The sequence below is a fragment of the Elgaria multicarinata genome, chromosome 8 (genome assembly GCF_023053635.1).
Source record: "Elgaria multicarinata webbii isolate HBS135686 ecotype San Diego chromosome 8, rElgMul1.1.pri, whole genome shotgun sequence".
NCBI lineage: Eukaryota > Metazoa > Chordata > Lepidosauria > Squamata > Anguidae > Elgaria > Elgaria multicarinata.
Genome location: NC_086178.1, coordinates 97,188,998 through 97,213,573, shown reverse-complemented (window position 1 = coordinate 97,213,573; position 24,576 = coordinate 97,188,998). Strand labels below are relative to the sequence as shown.

Below are 24,576 nucleotides of genomic sequence, written 5' to 3'. Positions count from 1 at the left end.
GGGGTGGTTCGGAATGTTTACTCCCCTCGCTTGCTACAGAGTAGACCCATTGAAATCAATGGGGCCGCTCTCGAGTAAGTGGATCACTCTCTGCTATTACTGTGTTTTGGGGGCATTGCGGACCACAGTGTTATCCAGTGAGGCGCAATCTTAAAGGCTTACTCGGAAGTAAATTCCACTGAGCTCAATGGTGCTTGCTTACTCCCAAGTAAGTGTGTCTTAAATCGGATCTGTATTTGCAAGCAAGCCATCATTGAGCACTCTGGCAATTTATTTCGAGTAAACATGCATAGGATCGGGCCATAAAGCTGTTTAGGATTGCAACTAAGGTCCCGATCCGGCACAGCGGTGGGCTCGACTTAAACCCATCGATTCTAAGGGGTCCAGGCGCGCCTAAATGAATCACATCAGGCTGTAAAATCGGCTTTAAAAACTCACACAATCCGGCTTAACTCGTTGGTGAATCGGGCAATTAATGCAGCCGCAGCGAGTTGAGGGTGGGGGGAGGAGAAGGAGGAATATATGAATATCCTTTTTTCTTTTCTTTTTTTAATCGTCTGCATTTGGCGGAGCTGTACTGTCCCTTTAAATTATTAAAATAGTTTTCGACAGCTCTCCGGTCTTTGGCATGGGGACTTTTATTACTTATTGTAATTTGAAGCTCTGCCATGTTCTCTCTCTCTCTCCCCCCCCCCCCTTTATCTCCCTGCCTGAACAGGAACATACGAGAGATCTTGTTTTCTGTTACTGCCCTTTAAAAAGAAAAAATATGGATTAGATAAGGTTAACTACCCTAATTCGCACTGCGATAGGAACCGGCATTGTGAACGTGCGGGAGAATCGGGGGTGGGGAGGGGAGAGAGATCTTTGCTGTAAACCTCGAGTCGCCCAAGATTCATGCCCCACAATACCCCCCCCTCCTCCGATTGTATTAACTTCAGCCACGTGAATATAATTTTCATTAAAGTAATCCTGTTTCAACTAGACGCTGTGACTTAGAGGTGAAACGTTGCGAAAGCGTTAAAAATAGCTTGCCAGTCATTTCGACATCCTGTAATTTTATCACGGATCAGATTACAACTGTCATACTGTACAGACCTTTATTTCCCTGTATTTGTTATTTTCCCTGTACATCATGCTTACTTTGGAGGAGGGGGGGGGGAGAGAGAAGGAGGAGATCAACTACGTTAGCTTTGGTGCCAACGGTGTAAAATCCGGGGGAAGAGAGAGAATGCACCATTTTCTATCAACACTGCGAAAAAAAAAAAGCGTCCTTCTATAGGCTGCTGGTGGAAAAGCCGAGATTGCTACTATGGGCTCGATCAGTTTTGCTATTTGATTACATTTGCTCGCTGTCTTTCTCTTTCTCTCCTCTATTTCCACCCCTCGCTCCCACCCCTCCTCCCGGTTCGATGGCTCTTAAGTTTCTCTGGGTTTGCATAATAACTGCATGCAAAGACCTTGCAAAGCTCTAGAACATCCAGTAAATAAATATCGCCCTTACAAGCAGCTGATTGTCTTTACTGTTTATGCTTCCTCCCCCCCCCCCCCGCGTCCGTCCGTCCCCCCCCCTCCAGAGTCCCGGTTAGTTTTAATTTCGGGTTGCATTTAACGAGTTTCCAAATGGATGTTCCTCTCACCCCTCTTCCAAACTATTGCTGCGGGGGGGGGGGCGGAATCTGTCGCTCTTCCTACGCTTTCAAAGTCAGTATTCCTGTACCACTCGGTTATATAAACACATTAGTATTTGTGCGCGCCCTCGCTGGAGATCTGCATTGTAAACACGTAACTGCGATGTGCGTGTGTGCCTATACTTCAAAATTAAAAAAGAATGTGCGTCGCCGATACGGCCGAGTCGCCCCCGTCGGTCCTCATATATTGATTTATCATGCAGCGTTTATTGTTCTGTCCTCTTACAAATGCAATCGCTGCCTGTTCAATATTGCTCGCAAGATCCCGTGATCGGTGTGCTTCTGTGTGCTGTGAGCTCACCACTCCTTCCCCCCTTTTTTTTTGCAAAAGAGAACAAATGCATTAATATTTATATGTTTATATAATCGATAACCCACTTTCTTTACCCACCACCACCACCCCATCGTCCCCGTGTTAAAATTCTAGCGCCAGGCAGCTAATCTAACCGATCAAGTTCCTGAGGGTGTGGGGGGGAAATATGGCAGTAAGGGAACGTAATTTAACTATCAAACAAATCTACATGTCTAATAAAAGCAAATCTGCTAAAGAGAATTAGAAAGAAGAACAGCGCCTCTGACTCTCTGCAGGAAATGTTCTTTATATTAGACATATACAAGCAGGTCCTGTCAGATGAACACCTCAACCAGACCGCCTTTCTGCCCGGCAAAAATGGAACGACCCTTTAGTCCGGCCCTTTGGGGCCATCCAGGGAGTACAATATTGTCTCTGGAGAGGTTCGGGCATTGTACGATTTTAAAAAATGCTTCCCATCCCGATTTTGCCTTGATCCATTCGCCTCCGCGCTGCGGGCTGCTTGTGGTTTGAGCTGTATCGCCTGTGCAGATAGGCAGCGAGCGAGCGAAAAGCTTTGTGTTTTCTACGTAGTTTGGAAATTGGGAGTCGCGATGATCGCTCTGCGGAATTTTTGGATATTTTGGGCGAGCCTGGGATGTAAGGTTTGCGTTTTATATTGAGGCTTGGAGCCGGCTGCTGGGAGACATCGCTTTTCCCTGCCAGGACCTGATGCAATCCATTCAAGCCAACAAGTTTGGAGAGAATGTTGAGTTCAATCAATTCAGAACGTCGAGATGGAGCCCAATTCAGTTCAGGTATTCGGTTCTCTTCTCTTCTTCGCCTCTGCACCCCAGATCTCGGCACCCCAGACCCCCTAGCCACCCACCTTCATCTCCTCCAAACTTTCCAAGAACTTTCCCCTCTGTAATTGCCATTCTCCCCCGCGTTTAAAAAAAATGCCTTTGCTGATCATATAGAGAGACACAGATTATTATAATGGTGACTGTGATCGGATTTCTCTTACTCCCCACCCCAAGGAAAATCACCCTGTCTCCCAAAACACCCCCCTCATTTTAGAGGTTGTAACCTTATTTCCACTGATTTATAAATGTGTGTACTGATCAGAACTGGTTATGCTTTTAAAAAATTGGTTGATCTGCAATTACTGACGGTTTTTTCCCTCACCCCCCCCCCCCCCCACCATCCTTGTTTATTCCTTCCAGTGGGTCGGCTCTCCGTGTGGCTTACACGGACCTTACATTTTCTACAAGGCTTTTCAATTCCACCTTGAAGGCAGACCAAGAATTTTGTCCCTTGGCGATTTTTTCTTTGTAAGATGTAAGCCAGAAGATCCGATTTGCATAGCGGAGCTACAACTGCTGTGGGAAGAAAAGACTTCTAGGCAACTTTTATCCAGCTCCAAACTTTATTTTCTACCAGAAGATACTCCCCAAGGCAGAAATTGTGACCATGGCGAGGTGGTAAACATATATTTTCTCTCTTTCTCTGTATGTGTGTGTTTGTGCCTGTGTCACTCTGTGTGTGTGTGTGTGTGTGTAATGTCTCTCTCCCTCTCTGTGTGTTCCCCCCTCCCTTGCTTGTAATGTTTATTAAAGGACAGGATTGAAATGTTCCCTTCTGCCGGCAACGTGAGCTTCTGTTTTTTTAAAGGGCCAGTGCCATTGAGGAAGGGCTGCAGCGGGTTGCTAGCGCCAGAGTTTGCCTGTCATCTTAAAAGAGCCAGAATGTTCACATTTTAAAGCCGCGATCCAATAACTTGGTGTCTGTGCTGAAGGTGATCTTTACTTACATCACCCTTCTCCCCCCTCCTCCTAACGTTGCTGTTTAAGCGTCCTCGTCACATGCCTGCTGATTCGCTTCATTTCGGTATTTCAGGGCTTGCTGTATTTGGGTTCTCTCCCCTCCCCTCCAGTAGATTTAAATCTTGTTCACCTCGGAGGATCGTGTGTGTGTGTGTGAAGGGTGTCTATATGCGTGTTTCTTTTTTGGGGTCTTCAAGTATTTTTGATATGTTGGAAAAGAAGGCGGAAATTACGAAACGGAGGCAGTGAGTGAGATCAAAAGCGATTTCGCTGGCACAGACGTGTTGAATAAAGTGATAAATGACAGGTACTGGAAATAATACATTCAAATAACTTGCAGATATGCCTGGGCGTATTTCAAAGCTCTCCGGTGTGTAATCACCAGCACAAACACGTTAAGCAATAACAGCCACACCGATCGTGGTGGTTCCTCTGAATGTAAAAGCTCAACACAATTACTATAAAAAGTGGACATTTTCCAGAAAAGGCGTCGGGGGAGGAGATGAGTGGATTCTCTGGCTGTTTCCTAGATTCTTACAGAACGGCTGCAATCCCATGCGCATTTGCAATCCTATACACGTTTACGTGGAAGCCGCATTGAGCAGAGTAGGGCTTCCTTCTGAGTAAAGATGCATAGGATCGGGCTGCACACGCCTCCCCGGGGAGGAGCGTGGGACTTGCTTTCCATGGGAACACGCGAGGAGTGGGGCTGCAGTCCCAACCGTAGTCGCTGGGTGGGATGCAAACCGATGGCCATCAATGGGACTTACTTTTGAGTAAGCAGGTTTGAAGGGGGCTGGCGGCGCGCGCTCGTCGTCGTGACCAGACCTGGTCGGTTTCCACCCGAGAAAGTTTGGGATCCGGGAAAGTGCCCGGCGAGGGCGAAAGGCCAAAGTGGAGACATTCCTGATCGCTTGGGGAGACAGATCGAGAACGCGCGGGGGGTGGGGGTGGGGGACATGAAGAGCTGGAGCGCCGCCGCTGCTGGCTCGCATTTCCACTGTATTCTTCCAGATCTGTAATTTCATGTATGCCCGCAATTCTGCTGGCTACTCGAGTCAGCTGACTCTGCACCGTGTTCCTGAGAAGGAACTATTTTAAGGGCCGAGGACTAGCGGCGCTGTGTTTATGCGGAGAGAGGTGGGCGAATTTGCAAAGGCGCATCATCATCGGAATAATAACAATAGCCAGATGTAGCCGCCTCCTAGGCGCAGATCATGGGCGATCGGGGAGTCTGGCTGCAGCCTTCCTGATGTCTACAACGCCCCCCCTCCTCCCCTCCTCCTCTACAATCCGAGCTGCCAGTTCCTTCAACTATCGATAGTCTGATGGAGTTAATTGTAGGATGGGTCCCCCCCCCCCCCCAGTCAAGCCTCTTACTCCCCCCTCCGAGATCGAGTTACTCATTCGGATTATGTACTCCTTAATTTCTCTGTCTTGTGCAATGTTCACTTTACATGAGATGTTTGCTGGGGGCGACGGGGTGCGGGGGGGGGGAACAAGCCACGTTATGATGACCACTTAAGGGTCCCCTGCCACACGTTTTTTCCCTCGCATATAAAATTCTGCCTTTTTTTCAGCATCGTTCGCATCAAGTGTGTACTTTTGGTGTCCCTTTTCTCTCCCCCCCCCACTTTCCTGCATTAACATTTTGAAATAGGGAGAAGTTAGAGGAGGGGGGAGGAGGAAAAGGGCTCCAGAAACTGTGCAGGTTGGAGCCCACTTTTGCAAAGATCTCATCTGCCCCCCTCCCCCCTCCCTTCACCTTTCCCCTGCAGCTGTCTCTCCTCCCCCTCCTCCTTTCACGAGTACTTATTATTTGCTTTTCAAATTTATTACTTCAACATGGTCTGTGATCTGGAAAGGGGAAGGATTAAATATCCTCTCCCCCCTCCCCTTTCTCCCCTTGAAAAGACTACAGGAATAATGGACAGGTCACTAAACCAGACAGGAAACCATTGAAAAATGTTATTAAATCATTTTGGATAACTTAGAATAAATAATACACACACACACACACACATATATATGCAATAACAATTTCTCACTTCCAGTCTGACTCCAGGCATGTCTGGACTTAGTTCAATGGGACTTACTTCCAAGTCAGTGTGCATAATATTGCAGCTCCTGTTGTTCTGTTTGTTGCTATATATCTATATGTTCGCTGCTTATGGCTACATTCCATTCTCCACAGATTGGTAAGCAACCCCAATGTTTACAATGCAACTGCCCTTTTTAACACACAGCTTTAGAAATACAGTGTGTTGCCCAATGTTGGGCCTACTTAGAGTAGACCCATTGAAATGAATGGGACTTAAGTTAGGCTGTAGCATTGGCTACAATTCACACTCTATACTAGGAGCTTCCTTAAGGAGAATAGGCGGCAATCCTATGGAGTAAGTTCCATTTGTGTAAAGAAGGGCTTACTTCTGAGTAAGCATGCATAGGATGGGTTTGTGTGAATGACAAGGAATATATATATATATATATATATATATATATATATAGTGAATATTTATAAGCCAATCAAGTTTTGTGTGTTCTTTTTTTAATGAAAGGGTGGAGGCCGGGGGACAAATCATTTTAATATGCCTTAATGACCATCTCATGTTTCTGTGGTATGAACATCAGAGAAAATTAATCCAACTATTACAAGCCAGAGTGTTTTTTCAGTACACGAATTCTCATCTGCATATGTATCCCTAATATTACGCATGATTTTAATTTGGGTTGGGTTTTTTTTTAAAAAAACAAACTGCTAGCAATTAGCTGTATGATTTTACTGGTGTATTTCATTAAGGGCCTGAACCAATGTGTCTCTGAATTATTCAGCCATATGAAAATCATTTTTTAATGGAGATGATGGCGCGCCTTGAAATGATGGAAACGCTTTGCATGGAATGCTTGTGACTGAACAGGGAGCAGGTAGAAAGTTTTCTTGATGCAGTTCAGTTTTACACCCCAGTGATGTCATCCCCCCCCCCTAGTCATTCATTAGCAGAGTAGCAGCAGCAGTAGAAACAGCAACAGCACGGAATGATACTTGTTTGGCAAAGAGCCTATAGAAACTCTCGCACTTAGAGCCAAAACCTAGAGAGGGCAACATAACACTCCCATTAAGAACTGTACTTTGTTTTCACTTACTCCATTAACTTGTTTATAGACGCTGAAATGATTTTTTTATATATATCATTGATTTTAAAATGTTTAGGATAATAAATTCCGTTTAGAAATGTGCATTGCAGCGACCCCCCCCCCCCAAAAAAAGACCGGGGAGGTGGGGTTGGCTTGCTGATTGGCAGTTTCTTACTTAAGGAAACGTTTCAGCATTCTTTCTGAGTACAGAGGGCAGTTATTTCAAGTAACTTAACCACAGTAATAATTCTTTTATGTAAATGACATCAACAGCTATTTCTGAAGCTGAGAGATGGGGCCGTTTTGAACTGAGAAATCTCATGTAACCCTTTGTACGTCTGCTGGGTCCCGGGCATGGAAATTGCACTTGAGGATAATTTATAGAGAAAATAACAGACAGGCAGGACTTAGGGAAAGAACTGTGTAACGAAATTTAATTATATGTTGAGCACAGTGGATAAAGTGTGGTCAGATCTTGTCCCCTCCCCCGGTCACTCCTTCATAATGTGGATTGTAAATCTGCAATGTCAGAGGTTTTTGGTGAGGTCAAGGGTCAACAGAGGCACTTGCTCAGAATAAAACTGATGTTTAGCAGAGTGCTGGATCTTATCTCAACCTGGTGATCAGCTCTTTTCGGGAGAGTTAGTGATTGTCGCTTGGAGGTATCTTTGCTTGTCTGATGAGGGCTGTAAGCGGTTATTTATAAATTTCTCAGAATTGTAACATACAAGTGCTGGCTGCTTTTAGGATGAAATAGCAAAGTGAATGATGTGTTTGGACAACTTCATACAATATGAATTTCCTATATGGAAGCTGGTTCTGAACAGGACTGTATCTGTGAATGGAGGTTGCTACATGTGACAAATGCATACATATCTGTTGTGCCATGTTGAGATAACAGGCATTCATCATACAGGACAAACAGGACTTCCATAGGAAATTTCATGTTGTGTGAAATAGCACATCCCATACTTACGTATTCAAAAAAAAATTCCGCTAAGTTTAATGGAGCATAGGTCCTTGTAAGTGTACACCTCAACCCAGTGCTTATTTACTTAGATGCAAGTTCCACTGTCCGGGGTGGTGTGTTTCTAGATAATTCTGCATACAGCTTTGCAGTCTTAGTAAGATGTTTTTGATGATATATTTCAACTGATTGCTGTATGTGTGATTTGAGTAGCACTGGGTGTAAATAATGACTTTACATAATGTGCAGTTCCACCAACCCACCCACCAGGAAGCCAGGAAGGCTCTACTCTAGCAAACACAACTTTTAAGTATGTGAGTATAAGGGCCTAACTCCATGTTACATGTATGTAAGAAACCCGGCTCCATAGAGGTGTTGTTTCTAAGCAGAACTGTCTGGAATTTGGGAGGGGGGGGGAACAGCTTGGAGGGGAGAAGCAAGAGGGGGGGAAGGATTAAATGGAGTCCCCACCTGCTCCAAATTGGCCCGTTTGAAAGTGCTTTTACTTAGAAATAGCTTCTGGTAGGATATTGTTTCATGTGTTCTTGTATAATGTATACTTTTAGGATCTGGCCAGCAATGGTTCCGTATACTGGAAGATCTAGCCATGGGTTGTTGAGAGATGTCACTGAGGCCTCTGGTGATGACATCAACCCATTGTCCTTAGGGAGGTCTCAGTGCTTATGCAGAGAGGGCTCGAGCATTTATCGGATCATGCCAACTTCCCCTGGTCTTTGTCCCATGTCGGGATTTTGACTTCATTAGTCAGAATTCCAAACCCCACCAAGAGCCAGCCACCTGATTCATGGAGAAATATGGCTGGTGGGGTATTTCACAGTATCCCTAAGTGTTGTTGAAAATCATCCTGAGGTTCAGAAGTCTCCCGTTCCTCTGATATATCCAGCTAATAAAAATACTACTGGATTTATTGCAGCATATAAATCAAGCCACTCTTTTTCCCGCATGTCAAAAAGCTGTGACAGGGCCAACATGGAAAGGAAAATAGAAGCGTGATACACTTGATACTCTTGACCAGGCAGCAAATTTTCCTTTCACTGTAGTGGAAGAAGTTGTTCCTCTTATCTTTTGACTAGTGTCTTATGGTCCATTGTGAAAACCTTCAGATCTCCAAATATTCTCAGAGTCCATCATCTGCAGCAGTAGTTATGTTAGTTAGAGTAGATACTCTTGAGCCAATTGTGCCTCTTTGGTTGTTACTTAAAACTCCTGAGCATGTTGTGTTAAACTTGAAACATGTGGCTAGTCCTATTGCTCTTAAATGTATGTGAATTCTTCCATGCTGGGCTGGAACAAGGCCAAGGTGGTGTAGCAGAGTGACTGAGCAATGAATCAGGAATTCCCTAGTTCAAATCTTGAACATGAGCACACTTGGTGGCCTTAGATAACCCACTTTCTCTGCGCCTCAGCCTGCTCCACCATGCAATTTGGGGGTATGAATACTGGTAGCAGTAAGGTTCTTCTAAGGATTGCAACAAGGTAATATATGTTGAAGTCTCTTAACACTTGTAAGTGCTAGATAAATGCGAAGTAGTTTTGTTTTTTGGTGGAAGTCAAGATATGGTAATTCCAGAGCCTAACAAATTCAGATTAAATGGGGCATGCAGTGCAAACCTAAGTGTCTTACTCCAGAAGTAAATCCCATTGCATTTGCTGGAACTTACTCCTGGTTGTGTGTATTTAGGAGAATAAGCAGCTCAGTCCTACGCATATATACTCAGAAGTAAATCCCATTGTGTAGAGTGGGTCTTTACTTCTAGGTAAACAAACATAGGATTGTGCTGTAAATCAGTTTAGATCCAAATACTTTGGGGGTTTTTCTGTCTAGCCAGCCAAGCTCACCAGCAATTGATTGGAATAAGTATTTGCATTTTGAGACGTAAGTATTGCTCATGTCCAAGAAGTGGCAAATAACAATTCCAGGAATTCATTTAAGAAGGAAAACCCCTTCTTTTAGCTAAGCAGAACTTTATAAGTAATATACTACATGCGAGTAGCCACTTGATGTTCCAGAGCCTTTCTATGTGAGGCATTTATTGTGTCCTTGTGATTCCTTGGTCATGGTAGTTTATTTATTCATTTTTATTTATTTATTTTACACTTGTAATCATTTATGCGGCTTTGTTTTGATTAAGAAAAGTCTGGTGTTATCTGGATGGAGGAATGAAACCCTAGCATAGTTACGCTATATCACAGTGCCACCTACAGGCTGTGCAGTGGAACATGTAGAGAGGCAGCGGAAGAAACCCTCTGAGTAAAAAAAGTGTGTAAAAGAGCTAAACTTAATCCCACCAAGAATCTGGAAGCGGAAGCCTTGGTAAAGTGGCAGGTTAAAAGCCTCATGTAGTAAAGGCTCCAGTTCTACTAGTGCAAAAAGTATGACCTCTGGGCCTTCTGTGACCAGTCAAGCCATTTCTAGTGGCCCACCAGACCCCCTGCATCTGTCCCTGTGTTGGCACTTCCCATTCCTTGCCAACCTCGGAGAGATTAGAAATAAGCAAGAGATTTGCTTGCTAGTGCTAGCAAGGGAATCCCTTCCCTTAGGGATCAGAGATAAACCAGAGGGGCAGGGGAGTAGGGTGACAAAGCAATCTGGGTTGCTTCTGGGTGGCTGGGGACGTGAGAAGGCTTATCAGAGGTCGGATATAAGGAAGGGGATTGCCAGAACTGCTGCTTTGCGGACATTAATGGTGGCTGCTGCAGCCGTCTTGTTTTCCCAATGACCCAGAAGCAGCCCAGATTGGACTTTTGGTATCACTAATGGTGGCACTACAGCAGCAGTCCAGACTGCCCCATCCCTGTTTGTGCGCATGTGCAATGCCCAGGCGCCGTGGCAAAGGTTGTGCACCCCGGGGGTTGGGGGATGGCTTGCGCTCCAGGGTCCCATCTCATTGACTTGATCTTACTGTTGCATTTTGTTGTGGGGCACCACCATGGCTTTCCTCAAGGAGCCATAGCTCTCTAGTTGTTTTTTGTAGGGATGCCATTAGTGGAAGCTGGTGGCTCCGATGTCAGTGGGGCAATAAATCTGGTTGGGGTTTCAGTCGGAACCAACGAGAGCTGTAAAGGAGCCATCCAAGTTGTGAGCTGATTGGGACTGGTTCTGACTGAAACCTGTTGAGCCACCAGCTTCCATTGGGTGCCATCAGAGCAGATGTCAAGGGCCACACTTAGCAGAATGAGCAAAAGGGCCCCCAGACACAGCAGGGCTGGTTGACCACATTTTAAAGATCACGAGGTAATTCATATTGCCATCTAAAGAGAGACCCCATCTTACCCCAGCCCCAGGAAAAGTATTAAGCCCAGAGTCTAAAATTATCTAATTGCACCACGGGTTCTTTTTAGGCTGTTGACAGTTTTAAGGTAGAATCTAAACCTAGCTGCTTTCTCCAGGCTTCCATCTTTTTCCCTACTTTATTTATTTATGTATTACAGTTTTAATACCGCCCAATAGCCAAAGCTTGTGGAATTTGCGCCCACAGGGAAACCACCCTGCTGTGGTTTCATTCTGGGGTAAAGATGGTTGAAACACCCACAATGAGTGTGTGTGGTTTGTTAGGACATGACTGCAACAAATAAGCATATCTAATGGGAAAGGCTGAATCAGCTCAGTGGCAGAGCACCTGCTTTGGGTGCAGAAGGTCCCAGGTCCAATTCAGGTATGGCTGGGAAAGGCTCCTGTCTCGAATGCTGGAGAGCGGCTGCCACTTAGTGTAGGTCAGGAGTGGAGAACCTGTGTGGCTCTCCAGATGTTGTTGGACTGCAACTCCCATCATCCTGGACATGGCCTTCTTCATGGTGGCCTCTTGATTGTCAAATGCTCTCTTCACTGAGGTCCCCCTGATGCCAACATTGTCATCGTTTCGGCATCAGATTAAGACTTCCCTCTGCTCCCAGGCATTTGACAGGATATGATAAGATTTTCACCAGGATTTTTTTAAATTGTTGTTTTCCATTGTACACGGTTTTTGTATTATATTTTAAAATCTTTTGTAAACTGGCCAGAGAGCTTTGGCTATTGGGCAATATTGAAATGTAGTGAATAATAATAGTAATAATTAATTAATATGTTGGGAAATCCTTCCATGCTAGCCACTCAGAGCTTTCTAAACAGAGTGTGAATTAATCACCATCATTATCCTCAATCTGTTACTTTAGAGTAAAGTAATTTGCTGACTTAATTGGTTTTCAAGTACAAATGGTGGTCTAAATCTACAATTTAGGGATGCAATTTGTTGCAGTCACACACATGTGTGAGGTAACCCAGCGCAGCCAGTGATAAGAGTACATATTGGGTCTGTTTGTACATCATGACAGCCCACTGTGGCTTAATATATCTGAGGGGCTGTGTTGTGTGAAGCCAGCCAACAGGAGTTGTCCGAGAGTTACAGAACCCTCAAATAACCCTAAGTTCACACAACATGACAAACCACAGCATGCAGGGGGACCACAGGCACCATGCCAGGCAACACAGCCAGCGTGCACGCACACCATGGGTAAATTAAGCCATAGTGGGCTATTGTGTCATGTGAACTGTGTGTGTGTGAGAGAGAGAGAGAGAGAGAGAGAGAGATAAACCCCAGGTTTGATCTCTGGCAGCTCTCAAAACCAGGGCTGGAAGAAACCTCTGCCTAAGACCTGGTAGAGCTATTGCCAGCCTAGGTAGATCATGTTTGGCTAAATGAGAACTGATGTAATATAGGGGCTAAGGGCACAATCCTATGCGTGTTTAGACAGAAAGAAGTCCTACAATTCCCAGCATTCTCCAGCCATTCTCTTTTTATACTGTATTTTGTATTTGTGTTTTTAGATTGTTGGTTGTTTATTATGTTCTTCATGGTTTTAATTTTTGTGAACCGCCCAGAGAGCTTCGGCTATTGGGCGGTATAAAAATGTAATAAATAAATAAATGTTGAAAGATACAGGATTTTTTCTGTCTAAACATACATGCCCTAGGAGTATAAACTGGGAAGTCTCTGTTTTCATATCCAATCATTTCAGCCACTTTGTCCAGTTTGTGATTTTGAGTAATAACACTGGCCTAATTCCCAAGGCTGTTGTAAGAATTACATTGGCGGTGCATCTAAAGTGAAGCCCTTTGCGCACTCAAAGTCACTCTATAAACGCTGAGTGTTCTTAGTTAGATGGACTTTTGGTCTGATACAGTGTTAGGGAACTTCCACTTCCTTTTTGCTCTGCTCTGTGGAAACATTGTTACTAACACTAATCCTGTGTTTTTAGGATATTCCGACTTTAACACCCTTGGTTTAAATTGGACTTCAGAAGTGTGCACCCTTCACTCATCTGTCACCATCAGTAGTGGTGACAGACCCAGTTTCAGATGTGCAGATTCTATCTCTAAAAGGAAGGGCGTGTGATGATAACGTAACATCCATCTCCCATACATGCTTGCTCAAATTAATTCACATTTGGAAATGAGGCAGACTTGTAATTGCGGTATTAGAAATGCATGCTTGATATTCATCATAACCTGTTCCTGAAATGGATACTTGCACAATCAGTCCTTGAAATTTCGACTTTGAGTCTGCCTCACTACTGGCCATGGAGACAACGAAACGGATACCAGAGTTAGTGGGCAATGCCACATATTGCTAATCAGCTATCGGCCTGACATCAGTAGGCCACATAATTGGTCCTTTCCTCCTCTTCCCAATATTCAATCATTCCTTACATGCTTCAGTGCTTCATTACTCAGAAATAAGTTAATCTTCTCTCTACCAATTCTACCCCTCTCTCAAGGTGTCAACTAGCAGTGGAGGCAAGTTAAGAAGGATTTTGGGCCTTCAAAAGTGCTATTCTGAAATTCCAGGTTCCCATTATTCAGGCTGTTCCTGCTCAGAAAGTATTTAGCGTGCTGACTGTTGTTATCTGATGTTGCCAATCTCTGTTGTTCTCTGCCCCCACTCATAGTATCCTGGGGGCTTGAATGTGCTTTACTTAGGAACATAGATAAAGGACCTCTTGGGCGGACCATTGATCCATTTTGATCAGTATTGTCTACACTGACTGGTGGTGGTTCTCCTAGGCTTCAGGCAAGAGATGCCAGGGATTGAACCTGGGAACTTTTCATAAGAAGCATGTACTCTATCGCTGAGCTACACTGTTTTGGCTGCAGGCACATAGCCAATGAGAAACTCCATCTGACCTGCTGCCCACTGTGAGCCTCTGAGCAATCAATACACAGCTTTTCATTTACCCACCCTCCCAAAATCATGATTTAATAATGAACAAAAGTTGAGTTAATTTGATGTGGTTTTAATAACTGTCAGTATAGTTCAAGAGCTTTGATGTCTATTCTGCACCTTTGTCTCTGTCCCCATAGGTGTCCCAAAACTGGCATCCTTATAGCAGCGTCCTTATGCTGCTGTAAGTAAAGACGTCTAAGACTGAACTTTAATGTACCCACTGTTCTTTGCAGTTGCTGTTCCCAACCTGATCAGTGGTTCTAAACATTAAACTCTTGTCTTTGGAGAATAAAAGGCTTTTACATGATACACCCTCAAGCATAGTAAGATACTGAGCAAGATGGATTTTTTTAAAGTTCTAATTGAGTGTTTTAAATAAGCATAGGGGCAAATTAATTAGGCTATACTTTTATTTTTAGTTGCTTGGTTACACAGTAGTATATTCCTAAGCACAAGTGAGATAAATTGGCTTTCTTTTTTAGTGTGTGCTACTTATCCCTTAATCATACTAACTGAATTGCTCAGGAGGCTAAAGCACATACAGATTTTGTGTTTCCTAATAATGCAGGTACAAAATGTTTGGGATTAAGAAAGTATATTCTGGCTCAACTTCTTGGGTGTCTTAATTTGGAGAGTGTTTGAGAAGGGAGCAATCATTGCCTAGAGGTGAAGTTCCAGGAAATCTGATTCTTTCAGTTCATGTTGAGGCTTTTCATCATTATTCTACGTGAGGATGCCCTAAATTCTTTGAACAGGCATATACGTTTGATTTAAATGCTTTCTCTCCATATACTGTACGTTTGAGCACTGGTTCCCATCCAGTTTTAACCTTTGGAAGACTGGTATATATACCATTGGTCATAGCAAATGGCATTTCTTGTTCTATAGTTACTACGTTGACAGAAGGTCAAGAGAACACTGACATTTGATTACCTTAATCCAGTGGCCATAACATTTGACTAGTAGTGCTAATACACGTGGTTACTAAGGGCCAGTTTTTGGTTGATGTGTCTGCCCCGTTCATCTACTAAGATGAGTGCATATTTCCCGTCCCTGCAAACAGAAAGTTTGTATGAATGAGGGAAAGGGGCAGAAAGTGTAGAGCAAATGATTTGCTTGAAGAAGGGCCCATGTTCAGTCTGGGAATCTGTGGTCCTTCTGATAATGTTGAACTACCATCAGCATAACCCTGGCCATGCTAGTTGGGGCTGATGGGAAATGTAGTCCAATGAAATCTGGAGGGCTGCCCTAGAATCTCCAGAGAGGCCTGGGAAAGACCCTGAAACTCTGGAGAGTAGCTGCCATTCAGTGCAGAGAATACTGATCCAAGATGGACCAATGAAATGTCTTGGTATAAGGCAGTTTCTTACCTTTCTATGAATGGAACCATCCATCATCCCCCTCCTTACATTCTCAAGCTCTGTTGCTGAAGACTCTTTTCTCCCAGCTGGTTGTGATAGTAGAAGGGAGCCAGAACTGAGAGTAATGTTACTACAGCAGTGAAGCATGGGTAAGTTAGGTGAGGGAGGACTCACATCCCTTCACCGGTAAGGAGATAAAAATGGCTGCTAAATAAGCTAAGAGAAGGGGGTGAATAAAAGAAAGGCTTTGAAAATATGTTGGTGTCTTAATTAATTGGAATTTCTGAGAGTAACTTTTTCTGCCTGCAAAAGTATTAGCTATTTTGCGGTGGGGGTGAGGAGAAATATTCCAATTGGCAAACTGCTGAATTGATACAGAAAGTCTGTTACTACTATGGAACAGCTCCATCGGAGGCTTTTGCTTTAAAAAAATGAATCATGTTTCACAACAAGCCCTATACGCTCCTAAAATACAAATGGAGAGGGTTTGAACTAATTCATTCTGATGTCAGATCTTTATTCAAATATATCTGTAAGTCCACAATAGCTCTGGTGGCCGTTCACAGGTGCTTGTCTTGGGTGGAGTGTGTGTTTATCTAATCAAACAGTACTGAGGTGAAGGAGTTGTAGTGGAAAAAACGGGCCTTTAAATAAAGATAACATTTTTCTATGGAAAGGTGACACAAAGCATAGAGGTCATTAATTAATTGGATTTCTAAATGTAATAGGGTTCATGCTTTTCCATCCCTGCATATAAATATTTTTGCAAAGGAAAGATTGACCAATGACAGGTAAGTTCTAGGAATGTGGCAAAGTATAATGAGTATGTACCATGTTCCAATAAAATTATCTTACTAGAATGATGATGCCCAAATAACTCTCTTCTCAAATGGCCCAGTAACTCATAAAAGGAGTGAACATAGTGATTGGCACCTCTTACATCACTTTACATCATCCAGGCACACCTTTTGTTGTAAAAATCACCTCACCTCACTTTATGCACAAATGGAACAGACACATGAATAAACATATGTGTCTGCCCCCATTATGTCCTGTTTGTGAATCAGGAAGTCCTGTGTTCAAATGTCACCTTTGCTATGAACTCACAAGGTAGCCTTAGAAAGCTAGTGGACCTGTTTAGCTCACATGCTAAGCCATGGTTAGGCCGCTAACCCTTTTGTAGCAAATGGCTAGAGAGTGTATTTAAACTGTGGTTATGTGTCCACCACCGTTAGGAATGGTTCACAATGGTTCAAACGACTCACTGAGCCAACCACTGTGGCTTAGCATATCAACTGAACAGGGTCATTATGTCTCAACTTTAGCACTTCAGTCTGCAAATACTGGGATAATAATCCTGACCTACCTTACAGGGTTGTTGTAAAGATTACTGAGATTGTTAAATGCTTTCATTGTAATTGTTAGAATCTGCAAGTTTTAATCAGTTGAGTAATCAACTAAAGCTTCTGTTGACTGATTGACTGGGGGGCAGTTTCAAATTTAAATAAGTTGGTGTGAAAAACCAGGGTACTTTTCTCTTCTTCAGGAAGTTATTTTGATTCTGCTTTAAAACAAACCAACAAACATAAAAACCTCTTTTATATGCAAAACCTATCCTTTTTTCTTTCTTTCTTTTTTTTAAGTATGGGCACTGCCTGCCTTGGGGCTTCTACTCTGACACTCTGAGCCTTGGCTTCCTTCTGCACATTTTAATGTCCACCCTGAGTGATGTGCTGATTGATAGAGATATCAAACAATAGAAGATTATGGCAAGCAACCCAGTGTACATGTTCAGTAGATGTATGTGAAAACTGCCCCTATTGTTCTGTGGCATGGAGAAGCGAGTAAATTATTTACAGATATTTGCTAATTAAAGTGCATATTGTTTTTCCCAGCACAATGGGACACAATGCAAACAAAAGCCAAAAAAGAAATCGGTTTGCATAATTTCATTCTCCTAATGCAGTATGTGTTACTCCTTGGTAAGAAAAATATGTATGTAATCTGCACAAAAAAGCTTTTCTCAGGGTAACTGGAGAAGGCAAAAAGAGCAATAAATTTCTTGTCAGCTTGCCTAAACTTAAATGGTTCCTGGAGTTCAGTAGGCCATCTGATAGGAAAACACTGTGACTGAACCTTATTTTCTGCCTTGGTCACAATGTCTGTTTACAAAGACAGATAGAAGCCCAACTGAAAGTGTGTGTGTGTGTGCGTGCGTAGGTAAGGAGTTGCAGAAGAAATTAGAAAGTGAAATATTTCAAAACCTGGCCCTCATAACCCTGCCAGATTTACTAATAGCACAGGAAAATTGTGACACCTATGCTTGAGAATTATCATAGTGTCATAGCTGTGACTGCAATCCTAAACATACTTGTTGGGCCCCATGGAACCACAGTGGCAATTATTTCCAATAAAATATGCATTGGGATGAGCTGCAAGAGACCAAGCTGTGAGCCCAGTAGTCCCAGATTCAAATTTCCCTTCTGCTTGCCACAAATTTACTAGCAGCCCTATCCCCTTTGTAGCAATGTATTCCAGCCCCAGCCAACATGGCCAATGATCAGGGATGATGGAAATTGTACTCCAAGAACATCTGGACGTCTGCAGATTCTCCCGCCCCTATGTTAAACAGAGTTGTTGCCAGCATTACATTTAAACCGGGCCTAAAATAATATGTATGTGAAGTGTATTGAATACTCAGAAAGTGCTCTATAAATGCTGATTATTATTATCTGACAACTCGTAAGTTGCATAGTCATATTCCACAGATGGGGAAGCTTGTCATACGCCTTCCAGAACGCCATATGCACCATTTTCTTTGCAAAACTACAAATGGCAATTCTTTATTTCTCAGAGACAATTGTCAGTTAATTAAGCTTCCAATTTGCATGTGTTCGGGTTCAGTAATCATACCATTATTGGTTTTTAAAAATGCCAAACTTCTGTTGGTTGTATTCTAGATATTCCCCTCCTGCTAGCAAAAGCTGCCGCTCAGCTGGGATAACTGAAGGGTCCTATGCGGATTAATTCCAAACATTCACAGCAAAATGCAACCGTCAATATGTAGAGGCAGGCGTAGCTCAGAAGTCATAATAGTTGAAAACAAATGATAAAGGGTCCTGGTTTCCATCTTTTGGTCACACTTGTGTGTGACCAAGAAGTGGATGCTAGGATTGGGCTATATGTAGATGAAGCACGAGTACATTTGATTTACAGTGGATTTTGTAGACAATGGTGATTGGTTGTTGTTGTCTGAGAGATAGTGGCTTTTCTAAGGCCATGTGACTTTGTGGCAAAGGAGAGAGAAATTTGAACTGGGGACATTGGTTCATGGTTGAACAATAAACTCGAGCAGCTCTTAAAAGATGCTTGGTGTTTGTAGAGGTGCAGAAAAAAACACAGCAAACTGTGTTGGTACATAGATGAAATCCAAAATCTTCATAGGGCAATACTTTACTGTAAGTTTCGAGTCCTTTGTAGCCCTTCTATATAGCTGTAACATAGTGGCCTGCTTCCTTTTACTGTACAGATTATAAACAAGGAAGGAATGGCAGTCACTCTTAACAGATAAGATTAAATATAGTTTAGGTGATTCCTTCTAATTGGACCAAAAGTATTGAGTAGAGCTTGTGTAGCAAGCTTTTGTGTTTCACAGAATGCTTCAGGCAGGAATGATATCTTGCCTTGCTCAAAGGTTGTGAGCTTGCTCAGAAGTTCCCTATCAATACCGTGGGCAGGGCTGGCGCTGCCATAGAGGCCAGTCAGGTGGCCGCCTAGAGCACCAAGGTAAGGGGGGCACTGAACGCCCCGCTCGGAAGTCGCCCTCCTACTCCCAGAGCCACTCTAGCCGAGCGAGGGCAGCTTCCGGGCGCGCCGTTCCGAAGCTGCCCTTCCGCCCCCACCCACTCCAGCGTCCCTGGCTTGGCTTCAGCTGGGCGCCTGCCCAGCCAAAACCAAGCCAGGATGCTGGGGTGGGGGGCGGGCGGACAGCTCCACGTTCTGGCGTCTGGGCACGCCGGATGTCAGAACGGGGAGCCATCCATCCGTCCACCCACCCCCCACACCCCACCCCAGCGTCCCGCCCAGCCGAAGCCAAGCCGGGATGCACGTTCTGACTTCGGGCGAGGGAAAGGTAACGTGGCCTCCATCCCCGCCTGTCTCCGCCTACTGGGGGTGGGGAGGTACGCTGGGGTGGGGGGTATGCTGGGGGGTGGGGGGGTGAAAGCAGTTCACCTTGCCTAGGGCGCAAAATAGCCTGGCACCGGCCCTGTCCATGGGATCAATAAAAGGTACTTTTTGAATTTTATTTATTTATTTTAAACTATATCCTGCCTTTTATAGGCCAGCAAGGTGGTTGCCAATGAAAGAAAAACAAAATGGATGACACATAATATGATACTTTTCAAATGTAGTGGTGATTTATGAAGGCTCCAGGGAAGAGAATGGAAATACTTCTACTCCTCAGTCTTTCTAAGTGGAGTAATTTTGTCTAATTCAGAACAGTTTCGCTGGTATCTATAGTTGTAGAAAAATATAAAGAAAAATGAGAGAAGGATTAAAGGATTAAAAAACCCTAGTCTGTTTTCACCTAATATGTGTTTTCACCTAATATGTGTAAATTATGTGAGATCCTTAGCAATTGGCTGTCATTGTAAGGAGTATGATGTAAGTCTTTACCTACGTATCTAAGGCCTCAGCTAGACCTAGTGGTCTAGCGGGATGGAGGGGTGAAGATCTCGTGATATTTTTATCGCGAGATCTCCCCCTCTGTTTACAGGCTGCGCTCAACAGCCTCGGAGGGCGAGGATGTCGCAGCCCCCATTTTTTAAAAAAAAAATCTTAAAGAAGAAGAGCGCATGAATGCTCATGCGCAGAAAGGTATGGTTTTTTAAATTTAAACTTAATTTCCCCCACCCCACCCCCGATGGGCGCAGAGCTCCTGAGGAGCTCCGCATCCCATGCGCGCATCCCAGCTCCTTGCAAGGAACCGGGACAACCCGCAATGCCCGCCCACACGTTCTGCGGTCTTGGGATCATCCTGAGACCGCGGAAAAAGTGGGCTCAAAGGCAAAGGTGAGACCTCGGGGCAAGAGAGGGATCATCCCTCCCTGATCCTGGGATCCCCTGTGCATCATGTGGACACCCGCCTCTAGCTGTGGCTTTAGTGAGGCTGTAAAGTGTGATTGCTTAGACTGAAAGGGAGTGGATTCAAATGCTCTCCAGAGTCCAAAGCACTGAAAACAGTGGATGGGTGGAGGAAGGTGATTAAAACGTGTCCTGTATAATACTGCTTTCGATAAGGAATTCAGCTTGAAAAAGAGAAGTGAAATAATAACATGCATCCACATTGGGCTTGTAGGTAGACACTTGCCTGGTCAGTGATATCGAATAAGATTTGCCTCTGGGTGACCAGGCAGGGAAGCATTTGTAAAACATTAACATGTGAGGGCTACTTTAAATGAGGGAAGTTTGAGGATTTCGTTTGGTCTACATTTTTAAGTAAATGGACCTAATTTACACTCCCTAGGTGAATGTGCAGGATTGGAACACAGCTCTTCCATTTTTACAATGCAGGTCTCTGCTCAAAGATGTACATAAAATGCATATTTCAGAGGGAATGCACACAGAAATGCATATTTTATAGGAAACTATGTGTAAAAATGTGTATTTTGGGGGACATGCTTACAAAAGAAAACTCCACTACAAATTAGGCAGGCATTGACCTTTCTGGGATTTCGGCGCCTAGTGAAAAAGTTCCTTTTCGCAAAGAAAGGTAACCTTGTCCTCTGTATGAAGCCTTGTTTTTGTACATCGCTTAGAAATGTCTTTAATGTAAGTCATTACTAAATATAATTAAATAAACCAAGAAAACGGGTAAGGAAAAATATACTTAGTTCAAATGCAATTTTTTTGCATTTATTTATTTTTTATCACGGACTGTAGAAAATTTTTGTAGTTTGCAAAGAAGAGAATTAAAATTGTGAATATCCCACTTGTAGTCTGAAGTGGTGCAGCCCATTTTATCACCTTACAATTGTTTCCCAACTTTTTCTGTTGCATATGTAGATCAGGTGTATATCTGAATGTTTTTATTTCTTCCAGGCTACTGATATACTGCAAATTGTTCTACAAGTTGGATAGTTGTTTTTTAAAAGCCTAACAGTTTGAGGGCTAGTAACTTTTGTAGACTTCATGGGACCACCATGTTCCCATTGTAGTTTCACTTCTCAATTAGATTTACCAGGGACTTTTGTGACAACCCTAGAGAGGAACTATTTTTAATACCATTTCATTTATGAGAGATACTTCTCATATTTCTGATCATGTGTTTTGATATATCTACCATGTGAGTTCCAAGAGGTGAATCATTTCCAGTTTGGGAATGTTTGCTTATACCAGGGGTGAGCAACTTGAACCCTTCCAGATGTTTTGGCCTACAACTCCCATCTGCCCTGGCCACTATAGCTAATGGTCATAGATAATGAGAGTTGTAGGTCAAAACACCTGGAGGGCCACAGGTTGCCCATCACTGGTTTATGCAATGGCCTCTTTGCCAAGTTCCCACTCTTAGTTCCAAATCTTAAATAAATGAAATCTTTCTTTAAAACCCTTTCTGCCTAACTTGAACACACAATTCTGTCATTCTCTCTGACAATAATCTAATAGTGCAATCCTGTGCTTGTCTGCTTGGAAGTAAGTCTCATTGTGTTCATTGAGAGTTATTTCCAATGCATAGGGTTGCAGCCTAATATAGCAATTCTATGTGCACTTACTTTGGAGTAAGCCCCATTGAACTCAGACTTATGTCTGAGTAAACATGCATAGGATCCCACCATAATTGTGCTTTTTGTTTGGTTTTTTTCCTACAGGGAAATGTGTATATTATAGATTATAAAATACTGCCGCCGCCCCCCCCCCCAGCTATCTTCGGTAGCAAATTTGTTTTTAATATCTTCAGAAGGTGTGGGGTGTGTGAAGGATTGGAGATAGCTGTCTAATGTAATTTATTTATTTATTTATTTATTACATTTCTATACCGCCCAATAGCCGGCGCTCTCTGGGCGGTTCACAAAAATTAAATTATAGCAGCAGAAAAGTGGCAGCCAACATCTGTCAACATTGTCAATGAGAGAGATTTTTCCTTTCATTGTGTCTCCTTGTTTAATGCTTTATGTGTATATGTTCTGTGTTTTAGAATTTTAAATTTTGTATACTCGTTTTTATCTTAATTTTAGAAATTCTGTAAACCACCCAGAGAGCCCTGGCTATGGGGGCGGTATATAAGTGTAACAAATAAATAAATAAATAAATTCATTATCATATTTATAATAAATATACATTTATATTTATATTTATTATAAACATAAATAAAGCTCGGAGCGGCTTACACTTCGCAAAAAAGATAGTCCCTGCCCTCAGGCTTACAGTCTAATAAAGACATGACACACAAGGAAAAGGAGTCCAGGAGGGAAGAGGTAAAGAGAGAGAGAGAAATTAAGTGGACTGGGAACAGGGCTGATGGGATTGTCCTGCTCCTGAAGGGGGGGAGTCCAACTGCAGCAGGTCATGATGTTTCTTCCACCTGCTGCTGTCCCCTTGGATGTAAATAATGTTACTATTGTGGTTATTCACTGGGAGCCTCAAGCAAAAGCTCAAATCATTCCTGACCCCCCCTCCCCAAATTCCTTAAATGACCCCTGGAAATGTTGTACAAATTTCACCATCTCTCTATTGTGATTCCTAATAGCTTCCTTCCCTGCTTTCATACAAGTTATTTGCATGGCATGCATAACACCAGTGTGCTATATTCTCTCTTTCTTGCTCCCAATTAAGGCATAAGCACTTGTGATAATAAGCTGTGTTGAGACCAACTGCTTTCTTCTGTTTCATTCCCACCACCTTTGTTTGAAAATGTAATCAGTTGCTTTAAACCTACTTTAACCACCTGACCCCCTCCTTTTCTTGGATATACCCATCCCTTCCATCTGCTGAGTCAGGCAATCTAGATGTCTTTGCTTTCGGAAGATTGTGCCAGTGGTTGCTTAGACAACAATGACATAATATTTGCAGCATAAAGGCTCTCGGAGAAAGCGCTGGCCAGAGACATGCCTGTCTTGGAACATCACTTCAAGTTCACCAGATAATAATTTTGGGTACTGTTTATTTATTTATTTTGTTCACACACTCTCCCCTCCTCCCCTGCCCCAAGTGACATAATTACAGTTATTTGATTTGGTGAACTTGTATAAAAATGAAGCAGGCCGGATGCCGCAAATTTTATCGGGATTAGGGTTGCCAGACGACCAGGGAAAAAGCTGGGTTGGCCAGTTTTTGTGGATTTAACTGCAGTTTGATGTTTTCTCCTCCATGGAGAAGAGTATTATTGCCTGTTAATGTTGTTGGCAAATGAAACTGCCGTAAAAAGGGCAGGAGCACAGGCTGGTAAACAAATTAGGCAACCCTAATTGAGATTGGATTCTTCTGTTTGCGCTACCTCCAGTATCACAGGCGGTAAGCCTATGTACACCAGTTGATGGGGAAGATGTTGCACTCGTGTCCAGCTTGTAGCTTCCTGGTCGACAACAGGTTGGCCATTCTGTGAACAGAGGCTGGACTAGAGGGACCATTGGTCTGATCCAGCATGGCTCTGATCCAGCAATCCTAATTAATTTAGGTCAGAGTTCCACAAGCGTTCACTTTATGGCTTGCATCAAGGCTCCTGTTTCCTTGCACATGCTTTTTGAGCACTTCCAAGAGTATTAAGAAGAACAATGCTTAGCATTTATATAACACTTTCGGAGTGTTCAAAGCATTTGTTTTAAGGAGGTGTGAGATAATCTAGCAGCAATTCAGTAAGGTTGGTCAGTAGTATAATGCCCAAATTGCAGAAGGGAAGGGTGTGGTGGGAAGGGCTGAAGCCAACGTAGGGTTGACTTCTCGAAGGCCAACAGATGTGGCGAAGAGATTTGTTTTGAATGGGGGAATTTCCGGCTCACTGCACAACCTCCAAGCCATTATACTGCAGAAGCTCTGTTTTGTAGGGATTGTTGGTATGAAAAGCTGAAACTATCTATGCAAAT

The 24,576-nt window shown here is 43.3% G+C and overlaps 1 protein-coding gene across 1 annotated transcript in view; it reads left to right on the top strand.

Annotated features, from left to right (window-relative positions):
• The first annotated feature begins 2,721 nt into the window (after positions 1-2,721).
• The window catches only part of ARID5B (AT-rich interaction domain 5B), a 217,739-nt gene continuing 195,884 nt past the window's right edge, over positions 2,722-24,576 (top strand). Inside the window, exons 1-2 of the mRNA XM_063133076.1 lie at positions 2,722-2,801; positions 3,210-3,464. Coding sequence (XP_062989146.1) covers positions 2,781-2,801; positions 3,210-3,464 — 276 coding nt within the window. The 5' untranslated portion in view covers positions 2,722-2,780. The remainder of the gene's footprint in view (positions 2,802-3,209; positions 3,465-24,576) is intronic.